Source organism: Chlorocebus sabaeus, chromosome 25, assembly GCF_047675955.1.
Source record: "Chlorocebus sabaeus isolate Y175 chromosome 25, mChlSab1.0.hap1, whole genome shotgun sequence".
Taxonomy (NCBI): domain Eukaryota; kingdom Metazoa; phylum Chordata; class Mammalia; order Primates; family Cercopithecidae; genus Chlorocebus; species Chlorocebus sabaeus.
In genome coordinates this window covers 58,137,897-58,154,043 of record NC_132928.1, presented here as the reverse complement: position 1 = coordinate 58,154,043, position 16,147 = coordinate 58,137,897, and the positions used below count along the sequence as shown (strand labels likewise).

The 16,147-nt window shown below is 38.5% G+C and overlaps 1 protein-coding gene across 11 annotated transcripts in view; it reads left to right on the top strand.

The window, feature by feature from the left end:
- PRRC2C (proline rich coiled-coil 2C) overlaps positions 1-16,147 on the top strand; it is a 105,573-nt gene that overhangs the window by 44,686 nt on the left and 44,740 nt on the right. For all 11 annotated transcript variants that reach the window (XM_037985961.2, XM_037985967.2, XM_037985960.2 and 8 more), the window contains exons 12-17: positions 87-699; positions 3,222-3,391; positions 3,818-4,067; positions 5,051-5,261; positions 7,712-9,970; positions 12,955-13,163. In XM_037985961.2, coding sequence (XP_037841889.2) covers positions 87-699; positions 3,222-3,391; positions 3,818-4,067; positions 5,051-5,261; positions 7,712-9,970; positions 12,955-13,163 — 3,712 coding nt within the window. The remainder of the gene's footprint in view (positions 1-86; positions 700-3,221; positions 3,392-3,817; positions 4,068-5,050; positions 5,262-7,711; positions 9,971-12,954; positions 13,164-16,147) is intronic.

Below are 16,147 nucleotides of genomic sequence, written 5' to 3'. Positions count from 1 at the left end.
TGTGGGGTTTTTCATTCTCCATGCCTGATACCCAATGTTAGTCAGAAATAGAGTTGTCATACTCATCTGATACCTTAATGTTTCAGCATCCACCTCCAGATCGACAGGCAGTACCTGGAAGACCGGGCCCCTTTCCCTCCAAGCAGCAAGTAGCTGATGAAGATGAAATATGGAAGCAAAGACGAAGACAACAGTCAGAAATTTCTGCAGCAGTAGAACGTGCTCGTAAACGGCGTGAAGAGGAAGAGCGAAGAATGGAAGAACAAAGGAAGGCGGCTTGTGCAGAGAAACTGAAACGATTGGATGAGAAGCTTGGCATCCTGGAAAAACAACCATCTCCAGAGGAAATTAGGGAAAGGGAGCGAGAAAAAGAACGGGAGCGTGAGAAAGAACTTGAAAAAGAACAAGAACAGGAACGAGAGAAGGAAAGGGAAAAAGAGAGGGAGAGACAGCAGGAAAAGGAGAAAGAGCTGGAGAAGGAGCAGGAAAAACAAAGAGAAATGGAGAAAGAAAGAAAGCAAGAAAAAGAACTAGAACGGCAGAAAGAAAAGGAAAAAGAACTGCAAAAGATGAAAGAACAAGAAAAGGAATGTGAGCTGGAGAAGGAAAGGGAGAAATTAGAGGAGAAAATTGAACCCAGAGAACCTAATTTGGAGCCCATGGTAGAAAAACAAGAAAGTGAAAACAACTGTAATAAAGGTTTGATAGTCTTCTTCATTCTCTTTTATAAACTTTACAAAGAGCTTTTTGTTGGTTACAGTTTGGGGGTTGTATATTTTAAATATATGTCATCAAAATAAAAACGATTGTTTTATGATAACATTTCCAGTACAAAATATGGGCTAGAGCCATGTTTTCTAATTCTGAATATGAACAGACATCCCTGAAGTGTTTCTCAGTTATTAGATGGGCTTCATTTCTGTTTTATCTGCAGAATTGTATTGACTTCCTAGTCACATGTACTGATTCTCCCCCTGCTTTTTTCTGACTCCAAGACATTTAACTAAACAAAATCTCATTTGTTCACGTGCATGAATACCTCTAAAACTGAACTGGCATAGAGCTTAATGAGAATGTTGGATTATCATCATTAAATGACTGCACCTAGCTCATAATTTCAGGTTTGCTGTTTAATCAGTTTAAACATGCAAGCTTCCATGGTGGTGTTGATATGCTATTAAACTGTAGTTTCCTAGAGTAATTATACTTTAAAATAAAATTCTTTTTCTAGATCTAATCAACTTTTTTGTTCTTCTCCAAGTTGGCTTGTAGACTGATTAATGGCATTCAAATATAGTATGAAGTCTTGGCAAAGTTAAAGTTCAGGGTTTTTTGTTGTTGTTTTTTGAGACAGTGTCTCACTCTGTCTCCAGGCTGGAGTGCAATGGTGGAATCTCAGCTCACTGCAAACTCTGCCTCCCGGGTTCAAGCCATTCTCCTGCCCCAGCCTCCCGAGTAGCTGAGACTACAGGCGCGTTTCACTGCAACCAGCTAATTTTTGTATTTTTAGTAGGGACGGGTTTTCACCATGTTGGCCAGAATAGTCCCGATCTCTTGACCGTGTGATCCGCCTTCCTCGGCCTCTCAAACTACTGGGATTATAGATGTGAGCCACCGCGCCTGGCCTAAAGTTTAGTTTTAATGAACGACTTGAATTAGAATAGAAATGCAGTTTTATTTCAGTGTATTTTCTGATGTGGCAATATTGTAAGTTTTCTAACCTGACCTCTCATGCTCTTTTCTACAAGGCACTGCTGCTTAAAATAATAAGAATGTGTTTTTAAGAATAAAGTTTTTATTTATATGCAGGGTTACCTTCAAACTTGGCTCTTAATGTAACCGTAAGAGTATGAGTATTTTATCTTTAATTTTTTTTATGAAATAAAGGCCATATGAAATAAAGGCCATAAAGGCCAAAAAGGCCTTCATGGATCATTTGTTAAGACTCTAAGATTTCAGATTTTTTTCGTAGTAATCAATCTAGAGAAACTGGGCTATTGATAGTGGGCTTATATTACCTAAGTACTTATGAAGATTGCTCGTAACACCAAAATAGTGAAATAAAGTGTTCACAAGAGAAAGGAAAACATTATCATAGTTTAATAAGTTTTATTTGTGCTTTTATTTTCATTCACATTTTATATATTCTCATGGCAAGCTAATTTTAGCTTGGTTTAACAGTGAGATATACCCATGTGATTTTTTTTCCCCCTCAATTCTGATACTAGACACATACAATTTTTTTGTTTGTTTTAATGCTCTCTGAGATGTTCTCAAGACACATGTGATTTTAAAGTCAGTGCCTATGTAGCTCTTCTTCCTCCAGTGTATTATTTTCCCTTTCATCATTTTTTTTTTTTTTTTTTTTTTTTGCTGTGTTGCCCAGACTGGTCTCAAATTCCCAGGCTCAAGTGACCCTCTCACCTCAGCCTCCTGAGTAACTGTTATTACAGTCGTGCACCACCATGACCTGCTCACTCTTTTACAACATTCTTAATATTGAATGTCATCCAAGCAATAAAAATGTTATTTGTGATTCTTAACAGCATGCTTTTACATTGGGAGATAATCTTCCATTTTAAATTCATTACTAGTCATTTGAGAAAAGAAGTGTAATAAGCATGGCTTTGTAATTGTGACAAATGACATTCTAGAATGAATTATGTTTGAAGATAACTGGTGATCACTCTGTTGTCTTCAGACTTAAACTCATTAGTTTTCCTTATAGATAATAGTCCCTTTATCCAATAAGTAACTAAACTCATTAGTCTTCCTTATAGATTATAGTCCCTTTATCTAATAAATAACTAAATAAACCAACATGCTCTTTTTTTAAGTGTTTGTAGGCCATTTGTGTTTTCATGTAGATTTTAATGAACTACCAGTAAATGCTGACAATTACATTGATGTTTATTGAAACAAAAAAATAGGTAGAGTTGGAAATGTTTCATTATTTAAAAAAAAATCAAACATAGATTTTATATGATGAAGCATTTGGATCTCTGCTCTCCATCTCTAAGAATGCAGCTTTTAGGAAATCTAAGGTTTTGATAATCTAATGTTACCTCATTGATAACTACCAATGTTAAAGTAGAAAATAATGTTTTAGGGTGTGGAGGATATTTTCTTCCTCATTAACTTTTATTATACCTCAGTCTGTGTAAAAACCATGTGTTTGATAAGTGTCATAGATGAATACCTTTCACCTTTTCTTTGAGCAGAGGAGGAACCCGTTTTCACTAGACAAGACAGCAATCGCAGTGAAAAGGAAGCCACACTAGTGGTGCATGAAACAGAACCAGAATCAGGGTCTCAACCTCGTCCGGCTGTATTATCTGGCTATTTCAAACAGTTTCAGAAGTCTTTACCTCCACGATTCCAGCGGCAGCAGGTAATGATAAAAATATTTTATCATGTATGTCTGATTGAAATGGTTATGCAATAATCTGGGAAATTAGACATAAAACTTATAATGCATAAAGCACACAAAGTTCCCTTGAAATTATTTTTCTTTGTAAATAAAAGTTAATGTGGGTTTTACCTTGACCTTCTGTGTCATTCCTTTTGATCTTCTGCCTCATTTATAGACACCATCTTCCATTTCTAGGAGATAGATTATACAGTGCTTGAGTATAAGGTAAAATGTTACAGTTCATCTTTCAGTCTTTTGTCTTGCCAACTCTAACTGTTAAATATCTTTTGAACTCTTACTTTTCCTTCAAGGATTCAAAACAGGTGATTATTTTGTGATATGATTGATTATATTAATTTGTCATGTGGAACTAAAATCTCAAGATATGGGATCTTACTTTTTCAGGAACAGATGAAACAGCAGCAGTGGCAGCAGCAGCAACAGCAAGGTGTACTTCCACAGACTGTTCCTTCACAACCATCCAGTAGTTCTGTCCCTCCTCCACCACACAGACCTCTTTATCAGCCTATGCAGCCTCATCCTCAGCATTTGGCTTCTATGGGTTTTGATCCAAGGTGGCTCATGATGCAGTCCTACATGGATCCTCGAATGATGTCAGGCAGACCTGCTATGGATATTCCACCCATTCATCCTGGTCAGTTGAATTTGCATTTATAGTTTTACAGGATCAAAATTTTTTTTTCCCTGCTTTGAGTTTCAGTTCCTTTGAGAGTTGTAATCTAGGAAAAACTTAAACCTCTAGATTTTTACTCAAAATTATGTAACTTTCAGCATCAAGTAATTAAATATCTGACACTCGTATTGCTTATGTGGCAAGAACAAAATACTACTTCATTTCTGTTTTGTGAGTATTATTTAAAACTTCAGATGGAAATAATTATGTCTTATTAACAGTATCTGTTATTGGCTACATTGCTTTTCTTCTTTAAAGTGTTTTCGGCATTTGAATTTTGTCCATATGTTATATCTGTTCTTTTTCAAGTTCCTCTTCCATCATTTACCAACCTAACACTTGCATTTCCTTATAGGTTAGAGGGGAAAAAAAAAAAGTGAATTTAGTAGTCTTTTATGGAATCCATCAGAATAAATCTAGATAATCTATTACCAAAATGTTACAGAGGAAAATTTAGGGATGATAAGCTGATCACAAATCATGATTTTTAAATTTATACTGGTATTTGGAAATTTAAGTGGCATGTTTTGTAGAATATTGACCAACTAAGGTAGGTTAATGGAATTTAGGAAAGAATTTTCTCTGGAAGTTATGGTATAATTTTCATGATGTTTGTATTGACATCCAGAGTCACAGTACTTGGTGTCTGATTTTTATATGCATAATATTTTATTTCTTTTGAAGTAAAACAGGCTGCTATTGTGATTTTGCTGATTTTGCTTCCTCAGTTCTTAAATGCAATTTTTATTTAACAGCAGTGATAAAATCTCATTCACAGAACAACCCTTACGTAATTTCCACCAATCTTTTACTCAGGAAAAAAATGCTTTTAATATGGAGAATTCCATGTAACAATTAGTAATCTGTATTATATGTCTATCATGATTTTGTTTCTTTCATTTTTCAAAAGCCTCATTTCACCTTTTTCTCAACTTTCGTTACAGGAATGATTCCTCCTAAACCGTTAATGAGAAGAGACCAGATGGAAGGGTCACCGAACAGTTCTGAGTCATTTGAGCATATAGCTCGATCTGCAAGAGATCATGCAATTTCTCTTTCTGAGCCTCGTATGCTGTGGGGGTCAGATCCCTACCCTCATGCTGAGCCTCAACAAGCAACTACTCCCAAAGCAACAGAAGAGCCTGAGGATGTAAGGTAATAAATTATTTCAATTTAACAGACTATACAGAATATTTTGGTAAAAGGAAAACTGTATAGTGTTTCTGAAGATCATTCCAATTTAGGACTGAAGCATAAATCTGGTTTCCTTCTATTTAATTTAGCATACTACACTTACTCTTTGGACATATTCTCTGTATTCATTAGGGCATTTTGTAACCTGGTTTTGTACTCAATTGTATGCTGTAATTTAGTATTAGATGTTGAAATTGGTAGGTTCTTTTTTGAGATAGGAACTTGCTCTGTTTCTCAGGCTGGAGTGCAGTGGTGTGATCTCGGCTCACTGCAGCCTTCACCTCCCAATCTCAAGTGATCGGCTCACCTCAGCTTCCTGAGTAGCTGGGACTATACGCGTACACTACCACACCGCGCTAATCTTTGTTTTTGTTTGTTTGTTTTTTGTTTTGAGACAGTCTTGCTCTATCTCCCAGGCTGGAGTGCAGTGGTGCGATCTCAGCTCACTGCAAGCTCCGCCTCCCAGGTTCACGCCATTCTCCTGCCTCAGCCTCCCGAGTAACTGGGACTACAGGCGCCCACCACCACGCCTGGCTAATTTTTTGTATTTTTAGTAGAGACGGGGTTTCACCATGTTAACCAGGATGGTCTCGATCTCCTGACCTTGTGATAATCTTTGTATTTTTTATAGAGATGGGGTTTTGCCATGTTGCCCGGGCTAGTCTTGAACTCCTAGGCTCAAGCAGTCTGCCTGCCTTGACCTTCCAAAGTGCTGGGATTACAGGCGTGAACGATCATGTGCAGCCATTTGGGATGTCTTTATTGTAGAGTAGGTGTAAAGAAATTTAAGTGTATCTACAGTGCTTATATAATCTAGCTAGATGTAATTTTTCCATTTTAACAGTATTTTAGGGAACATTTTTAAGGCCAAGATAAGGAGAAATATAATAATACAAAGTTGACTTTGAAATGGCACACAATTGGTGATGACTGTAATAATTTATAGCCATCCAGTTAGAACTTCCTGCCCTTTAATGGGGTGTGTTTTTTTTGTAATGTTTTATAATTATTTATAATTAATTGGGACAGATAAGCTTACTCTAGTGTACTCTTTCATTCTAGGTGGAAATTACTAATCTTGATAGATTAGAAATTCACATCAGCATGGTCTTAACTTTGTTTTTCCTTAAGGAATAAACTTCATTTATTTATTTCTATTTTTTATTTTTATTTTTTGAGAAGGGTCTCGCTCTGTCAGCCAGGCTGGAGTGCAGTGATGTAATCACAGCTCACTGCAGCCTTGACCTCCCAGGCTCAAGTGATCTTCCCACCTCAGCCTCCTGAGTAGCTGGGACTAAGGCATGTAGTACCATACCAGGGTAATTCTTGTATTTTTTGTAGAGACAGAGTTTTGTCATATGGCCCTGACTGGTCTCAAACTCCTGGGCTCAAGTGATCCTCCTGCCTCCTAGAGTGCAAGGATTACAGGCGTGAGCCGCTACTCCAGGCCCTTTATTTTTTTATTTTTTATTTTTTATTTTTTTTTTGAAGCAGAGTTTCACTTTTGTTGCCCAGGCTGGAGTGCAGTGGCGCCATCTCAGCTCACCACAGCCTCCACCTCCCGGGATCAAGCGATTCTCCTGCCTCAGCCTCCTGAGTAGCTGGGATTACAGGCATGTGCCACCATGCCCAGCTGATTCTGTATTTTTAGTAGAGATGTGGTTTCTCCATGTTGGTCAGGCTGGTCTCAAACTCCCTACCTCAGGTGATGCGCCCACCTCGGCCTTCCAAAGTGAGGATAGGGATTACAGGCATGAGCCACCACACCCAGCCCCATTTGTGTTTGTGGTAGAAACCACTTAGAACGTTAGATCTATCCTCTTAACAAAAATTTAATTATATAGTACCATGTAGTTAACTGTAAACACAATGTTATACAGCAGATCTCCAGAACATTTTTTTATCTTGCATGACTGAAACTTTATACCTATTTCCTATTTTTGCCTTTACCTGTATTTCCTATATTATACCTATACCTATATTTCCTATTTCTCCCTACTCCTAGCCCCTGGCAGCCACCATTATGGTTTCTGCTTTGATGAGGTTGATTACTTCACGTTCCTCATGTAAGGTATTTGTCCTGACTGACTGACTTCACTTAAGCATAATGTCCTCAGGGTTTATCCATGTTGTAGCATATGACACTATTTCCTTCTTTTTTATCCCTGAATAACATTCTGTTGTATGTGTATACCACATTTTCTTTATCCATTCAGCTATTGGATATTTAGGCTGTTTCCACCTCTTGGCTACTGTGAGTAATTCTCCTCTAAACTTTTTATATAGCGAGAGAAAGATTCTCATTATGGTTAAGAGTCCTTGCTTTCTGTTTTAGAGGTATTATTTTGCTATGCACTTCACATGGGGAAGATTGCTTTGTTGGTTATACCTTTGAATTCTTATCATCATAGGTCTGAAGCTGCGTTGGACCAGGAACAGATTACTGCTGCTTATTCTGTAGAACATAATCAATTAGAGGCCCATCCAAAGGCAGACTTTGTCAGAGAATCAAGTGAGGCAGAAGTACAAAAGTTTTTAAGCAGATCTGTGGAAGATGTTAGACCTCACCATACTGATGCAAATAATCAATCTGCTTGTTTTGAAGCACCTGATCAAAAGACCTTACCCACTCCACAAGAGGAGCGGATTTCAGCTGTAGAAAGTCAGCCTTCCCGGAAAAGGAGTGTTTCCCATGGATCTAACCATATGCAAAAACCAGATGAGCAGAGAAGTGAACCATCTGCAGGCATTCCTAAAGTAACCAGCAGATGCATTGATTCAAAAGAACCAACAGAAAGGCCAGAGGAGAAACCAAAAAAGGAAGGCTTTATACGATCTTCCGAAGGACCAAAACCTGAAAAAGTATATAAATCTAAATCAGAAACTCGTTGGGGCCCACGACCAAGCTCCAACAGACGGGAAGAAGGTAATGATAGACCTGTGAGAAGATCAGGTCCCATTAAAAAACCTGTACTTAGAGATATGAAAGAGGAACGGGAACAGAGGAAGGAGAAAGAAGGAGAAAAGACCGAAAAGGTGACTGAAAAAGTAGTTATAAAGCCTGAAAAGACGGAAAAGAAGGATCTTCCTCCTCCCCCACCACCACCTCAGCCACCAGCACCGATTCAGCCACAGTCAGTTCCACCACCAATTCAACCAGAAGCAGAGAAATTTCCTTCAACAGAAACTGCAACTTTGGCTCAAAAACCATCTCAGGATACTGAGAAGTCTCTGGAACCTGTGAGTACTGTTCAGGTAGAGCCTGCAGTTAAGACTGTAAACCAACAGCCTGTGGCAGCACCAATAGTCAAAGAAGAAAAACAACCTGAGAAAGTCATCAGCAAAGACCTTGTTATAGAGAGGCCTCGACCAGATTCAAGACCAGCAATTAAAAAAGAATCAACTTTACCTCCCAGGACCTACTGGAAAGAAGCTAGAGATAGAGATTGGTTTCCAGATCAAGGATACAGAGGTCGAGGCCGAGGTGAATATTACTCCAGAGGTCGAAGCTATAGAGGTTCTTATGGAGGGCGTGGCAGGGGTGGTAGGGGACACACTCGAGATTATCCTCAGTATAGAGACAATAAGCCAAGAGCAGAGCATGTACCCTCAGGGCCTCTCAGACAGCGAGAAGAAAGTGAAACACGGAGTGAGAGCTCCGATTTTGAAGTTGTCCCCAAAAGAAGACGACAGCGGGGTTCAGAGACTGACACAGACAGTGAAATTCATGAAAGTGCAAGTGACAAGGATAGTTTAAGTAAAGGCAAACTTCCCAAAAGAGAGGAACGGCCTGAAAACAAAAAATCTATGAAGCCTCAATCTTCTTTCAAGCCTGATAATCATGTTCGAATAGATAATAGACTGCTAGAAAAGCCTTATGTAAGGGATGACGATAAATCTAAACCAGGATTTCTTCCTAAAGGAGAGCCTACAAGGAGAGGCAGAGGGGGAACATTCAGGCGTGGTGGGAGGGATCCTGGAGGCCGTCCATCACGCCCTTCCACTTTACGAAGACCAGCTTATCGGGACAATCAGTGGAACCCAAGGCAGTCAGAAGTTCCTAAACCAGAAGATGGAGAGCCACCAAGAAGACACGAGCAGTTTATTCCTATAGCAGCAGATAAACGACCTCCAAAATTTGAGCGAAAATTTGACCCAGCTAGAGAAAGGCCTCGAAGGCAGCGTCCTACCCGACCACCAAGGCAAGACAAACCACCTCGATTTAGACGGCTAAGAGAGAGGGAGGCTGCTTCAAAATCAAATGAGGTGGTAGCAGTGCCCACAAATGGCACAGTTAATAATGTGGCTCAAGAACCAGTTAATACGATTGGGGATATTTCTGGGAATAAGACACCAGATTTATCTAATCAGAACTCTTCAGATCAGGCAAATGAAGAATGGGAAACAGCTTCTGAAAGCAGTGATTTCAATGAGAGGCGAGAGAGGGATGAAAAAAAAAATGCTGACTTGAATGCACAAACAGTTGTAAAGATTGGAGAGAATGTTTTACCGCCAAAGAGGGAAATTGCAAAGAGAAGTTTTTCAAGTCAGAGACCAGTAGATCGTCAGAATCGACGTGGCAACAATGGTCCACCCAAATCAGGAAGGAATTTCTCAGGTGCTAGAAATGAAAGGAGAAGTGGTCCACCATCAAAAAGTGGGAAGAGAGGGTGAGTACTTTGTTTTAAATATAGTTGCTTCTGCACCTTTAAAGAAGCTTAAAAGTAGAGTTCCTGTTTGAAGAGCCAGTCTAGATAAAGGACCAAAAAACATTGTTCTTCCCAAATGCTTTAATTCTCTGTTCTCAAAGTGTAAGGGTGCTTAAGGAAGAGAGGCTTAAGGTGTCTTAGGAGTCTTTCCCTGCTAAGTTACATTTTCCAGAAGAGTCCTCTTGGAAACTTGTAGCTTTGGGAAAATGTACGCATCTAGGGAGGGACATGTACGGTGTCCTTATTTGGTAAGTATCTGATGAGTAACCCTCCCTTCTTTCTCAGTTTCCCCATAAACCTCTAGTGCTACACAGGTGTCCTCTGAGGTTTAAATTAATGTTATAACCATATACTTTATCACTCAATACTGGTTTCTTGAGAATTAGTGTTGAACATTAAGGATAAATTGTATTCTTATCTTGGGTTGCGAATCTATAATCGACAATCATCTATAGAGAGGCCCAGAAAACAAATCCCTGTTCTACTGCCAAGGACACCAGTAACATAATTGCCATAGCAATGGATTTTTTTAAAGAAGAATTTTTCTCAAGCTAAACTTGGCCTGTTTTTTTAAGTATTAAGATGTTGGGCTGGGCGCAGTGGCTCACACCCGTAATCCCAGCACTTTGGGAAGCTGAAGCACGAGGTCCTCACACAAGGTCAGGAGATTGAGACCATCCTGGCTAACACAGTGAAACCCCGTCTCTACTAAAAATACAAAAAATTAGCCGGGCATGGTGGCAGGTGCCACCGGGAGGCAGAGCTTGCAGTGAACCGAGATTGTGCCACTGCACTCCAGCCTGGGCCACAGAGCAAGACTCCGTCTCAAAAAAAAAAAACAAAAGACGTTGGTTATAGTAAGCTAGTATTGATTTCTTTAGTATTAGAAAGCATTATAAAGTAGCAGTTAAGATTCAGAATGCCTAGGTTCAAATCTAGGCTCTGATACTTTCTAGTTGCTTCCCCTTTGCATCCTTGCCAGTAAAATGGGGAGAAAATAGTAGCACTTAATGTGTGAAGATACTATAATACTTGTGATGCACTTAATACTTGGTATATAGTAAGTAGTCATTATTATGTGTGTCCTGCTTTTAGAGCAATTGCCAGGTTTGCAGCCTGAGCTGATAAGAATTTAAGAATTTATTTGGACTGTATGGTATTAATCTGAGTTCCTTAGGTTTACATACTTAGCACTTCAGGTTACTATACTCGTAAGGTATATTTGTCTATTTTCTGTTGATACAACTAAATACCTGAGACTGGGTAATTTATAAAGAAAAGAAATGTATTTCTTGCAAATCTCTTGGCTGCAAAGTCCAAGGTTGAGGGGGCTACATCTTGTGAGGGCCTTCTTGTTGGTAGAGACTCTGCAGAGTCCCAAGACACCATGCTTATCACATGGTGAGGGGGCTCACAAGAGATGGCAGAACTGGCTTTTATAACAGACTCATTCATGATAACTACCAACTCCCTTGATAACCCATTCATTAACCTGTTAAGGATCAATCCATTCAGAAGGGCAGAGCCCTCATGACATAATCACCCCCAAAGTTCTCATCGCTCACCACTGCTGCACTGGCATTAGGGACCAAGTTTCCAACACATGAACGTTTTCTTTTCTTTTCTTTTCTTTTTTTTTTTTCTGATGGGGCAGGTGGGGGGTGGAGTCTCACTGTCACCCAGGCTGGAGTACAGTGGCACAATCTCGGCTCACTGCAACCTCCACCCCCCTGGGTTCAAGCGTTTCTCCTGGCTCAGCCTCTCTAGTGGATGGGATTACAGGCGTACACTACCATGCCCAGCTAATTTTTGTATTTTTAGAAGAGACAGGGTTTCACCATGTTTGCTAGGCTGGTCTCGAGCTTCTGACCTCAGGTGATCTGCTCACTTGAGCCTGCCAGAGTGCCGGCCCCACACATGAACTTTTGAGGGATACGTTCAAACCACAGCATTAGAGAAGATATTCTTGCTGTTCCAGATAATTTAGAAAGAGGAAATTTTTACTTGGAATTTGATTCCCTTAAAATTCCAAAAGAATCAGGATAACCAAAATAAATAGAATAGTTTATTTCCTGTAACCAATTAGAATTTTAAGTAACAGTACTCAAAGTTTTGATATGATTTTTGTGCCATGTAAATCTCAACTAAGTAGCAAGATTTTTGTGCCACCTAGATAGGTAGCAACAACTTTGAACCTATGGAAATGGCAGTGATGATTATAATTAAATGTTTTATAAGAGCACCATGTAGAAGAAATGAACTCATTCTTAAAATGTTTGAGGTTATGACCAGGGACATGGTAAGCTTTTATCTTGAGTAATACTATAGGCTAGGATGAAAATGTATTAGTAAACCCATTTCCCATGATCCTTTTCACTTGGAAATTTTAAAAAATCAACCTGAAATTATTCTTTTAGGAAATAAGAACTGTAGGGGATACATTTGGTTTGTGAAGTGAATTATTTCTATATTAAGGTTTTTAAAATAATTATATCAATGTGTAAATCTGATTACTTTTTTTAAATCTACATAGTTGTAAATATAGAATGCTTTTTAAAAATTTTTATTTTCATATGCTGCCCACTTTTGGAGAGCATCCATTTGTGAATACTTTGAACTTGCTTGGATCACAGAAATGTTCTATAAACAGTGTTAATTAGCTCATTTATAATATGATAGACAGATTCTTTAAGAACTTCAGGTATAATTAGAATTCTAGAATTTAATTGCTGGAAAGAACTCTAGGGAGCTAGTCTACTTTCTTGGGAAACCCAGTTTTAGTAAGGTTGTATTCAACAAAAGTCACTAATGCTTGTTTGGTTACAGTTAGTTTTCTATCCCAGCAGTGTTTCATCTTAGAATGAACTTTAGAAACTGCCAATAAGAGCATTTTTCTTTTGTTCGGATAGGTGGAAATAGTAATACCTCAAGTCATCTTTTTGTAGGCCGTTTGATGACCAGCCTGCAGGCACAACTGGGGTTGACCTCGTCAATGTCAACTCTGCACACCATCAGGAAGGAGTACCTAATGGTACAGGACAAAAGAACTCCAAAGATTCTACTGGGAAAAAAAGAGAAGACCCCAAACCAGGTCCTAAAAAACCTAAAGAGAAAGTGGATGCTCTGTCTCAGTTTGATCTCAACAATTATGCAAGTATGTCTTAGGTTTCTTTCATTTTATTTATTTATTTGTTACATTTTAAAATGTAGATGCCACAATTAAAGAAGTTTTCCAAGAAGGAAAGAGTTGGACATTCAAGGTATACATAGTGGCTGATTATGAAACACTAACTAATTAAACTTAAACTAAAATAACTCCAGCTTTTAGTGTAGCCTTGAATGCTTAATAAAATTTTTGTTAAAAATAATCCAATAGCATTGCACTGTTCTTCCAAAAAAGAGGAAGAAAATTAAGTAAACACTCTAGTTTGCCAGATTTGAGAAAGCACAGAAATTTGATTCTTAGTTATATTGGTATAGATGTATTATTAAAAACAAAAGGAACTAAATGTTAAACTTGGTGAATTATGTCCTTGGTAAAATTGGTGTCTAAGATACGGCAAATACAAAATAAATAATAGGACAAGAGGCAGTGTCACTGTGGATAACTGGGAAAGCCATGAAGTAATAGAGGATCAAATGTGAAAGATAATACAAGCAACAAGAAAATACTAGATGAGGAAACAGACAAGGAGTATCTGTGTATAGACATTTATACATGTGAAATGTACTATTTGCCATTCATTTGGATGAAACTGGAAATACTGAATAAAATCGAGATATTTACTAAGTTAAGACCAGATAGCTCAGATAGTAGTAATAATAGTAGTAATAGGAAAGTTGGGTTAGTTGCAGTTATTCTAGTATGAGAGATGTAGATGAGGTTTTTCTTTCATCTGCCTAATGGTTATTTGTACATATTAGGCCCTGATTTGAGCACAGCTCATGGACATTTATTTTTTGACCAGTGGTTCTCAAAGCGTGGTCCCCACGTCATCAGCATTACCTGGAAATTTGTGAGCAATGCAAATTCTTCATTTGTTTGTTTGTTTGTTATGAGACAGAGTCTTACTCTGTTGCCCAGGCTGGTGTGCAGTGACATAATCTCGGCTCCCTGCAACATCTGCATCCCAGACTCAAGCAATTCCCCAGCCTCAGCTTCCCGAGTAGCTGGGACTACAGGCATGAGCCACCATGTCCAGCTAATTTTTTGTTGTTGAAGAAATGGGTTTTCGCCATGTTGTCCAGGGTGGTCTCGAACTCCTGAGCTTAAGCCATCCGCCCACCTTGGCCTCCCAAAGTGCTGGGATGACAGGCGTGAGCCACTAGGACCGGCGCAGTGGCTCAGGGCTGTCATCCCAGCACTTTGGGAGGCCGAGTTGGGTGGATAACCTGAGGTCAGGAGTTTGAGACCAGCCTGACCAACATGGAGAAACCTCGTCTCTACTAAAAATACAAAATTAGCCAGGCATGGTGGCGCATGCCTGTTAAAAAAAAAAAAAGACGTAGCAAAAACAGATAAAAACTGTATTTCTGAAGTGGTGATAGAAATTAAGCTATTCCCTTCAACTCATTAAAGTTATCTTTAAGAGTTAGTCACCTTTAGTTCTTCTTCCTGGTAACATTATTTTTAAGTAATATGCCTAACCTAAAATGGTAAAAAGAAGAGGGCACTGGAAACTAAAATGTAGTGTTCAAATTTTCCATAAATGATACATGTAGTTGGGTGAAATAAGGAAGTTGAAATAATAAGATAGGCTTTACACACACACATTTTAGTGTAAGTGAAAAACTGAGATGATATTAGAATTATGATGAGGTCTTTCCATCAGTCTGAAGTAATGTGTGCATGACATCCTTTGAAATGTTTGACTCAGACATTTCATTGAAATGAGAATATGCTTCATTTTACAGAGTTCATGATTTTTAAAAGGATTTTAAAAACAAGTAGGCTTGTCTTATAAATAGAATCAACTGGGTTTTTTTTTCTTTTGAAATCAAATTTCCTTTTTTTTTTTTTTTTTGAGACGGAGTCTTACTCTGTGGCCCAGGCTGGAATGCAGTGGCATAATCTATAATCTCAGCTCACTGCAACCTCCACCTCTCCAGTTCAAATGATTCTCCTTCCTCAGCCTTCTGAATAGTTGGGACTACAGGCGCGTGCCACTATGCCCAGCTAATTTTTTTTGTATTTTTAGTAGAGACAGGGTTTTACCGTGTTGGCCAGGCTAGCCGTGAACTCCTGACCTCATGTGATCTGCCTTCCTTGGCCTCCCAAGGTGCTGGGTTTACAGGTGTGAGCCACCATGCCCAGCCAGTTTCTAAGGAGTGAAAGCCAGTAGTCATTTTTCATTTCATCTCTCAGTGTATGTTAATGCTAAGTTTAACTATTTTAGAAGAATTGTTTGTAGATAGTTTCTCTGTGACCACTTCCCTGATCATACCTATGTTGCTATACCTAACAAGTATCACCTTCCCTTGTTGCTGTACCCAACAAGTTATCACCATCCTGAATTGTATACTTATTGTTTCCAAGAAAAATATTTTTATTGTATGTGTAATTTCCAATTAAAATATTGTATATTGTTTGAAAATTAAATAATTTCTTTAAATTGCTTCACTCTTTCTCGATACTTACACTTATTGTTCAGATATTATACCTATAATAAAAAATTACATTACCTGAAGTAATTTAATTTTTCTTGGAAATATTATTTGATGGATTTATATTTCACATACTGACTGGGATATAGGATAATTTTAAGATAGACAAAGTAATGGTTAGTGGGAAAAGAAGTTGAGAAATGATCTTGAGTTATTCATCACCTAGATGATTTTGGTATGTGTTCACCTATGCCATCTTACATTCACACACAGCTTACACATTTATTTATTTTAATTGATTGATTGAGACAGGGTCTCGCTCTCCCAAGCTGGAGTGTGGTGGCATGATCTCAGCTCACTGCCGTCTCAACCCCTCCAACTGAAGTCATTCTCCTATCTCAGACTCCCGAGTAGCTGGGACCACAGGCGTGCACCTAGCTAATTTTTACATTTTTTCTAGAGACAGGGTTTCACTACTACGTTGCCCATAACACATTTATTTTTTAAAACTCCACACTGTAGACAAGGGTCTAC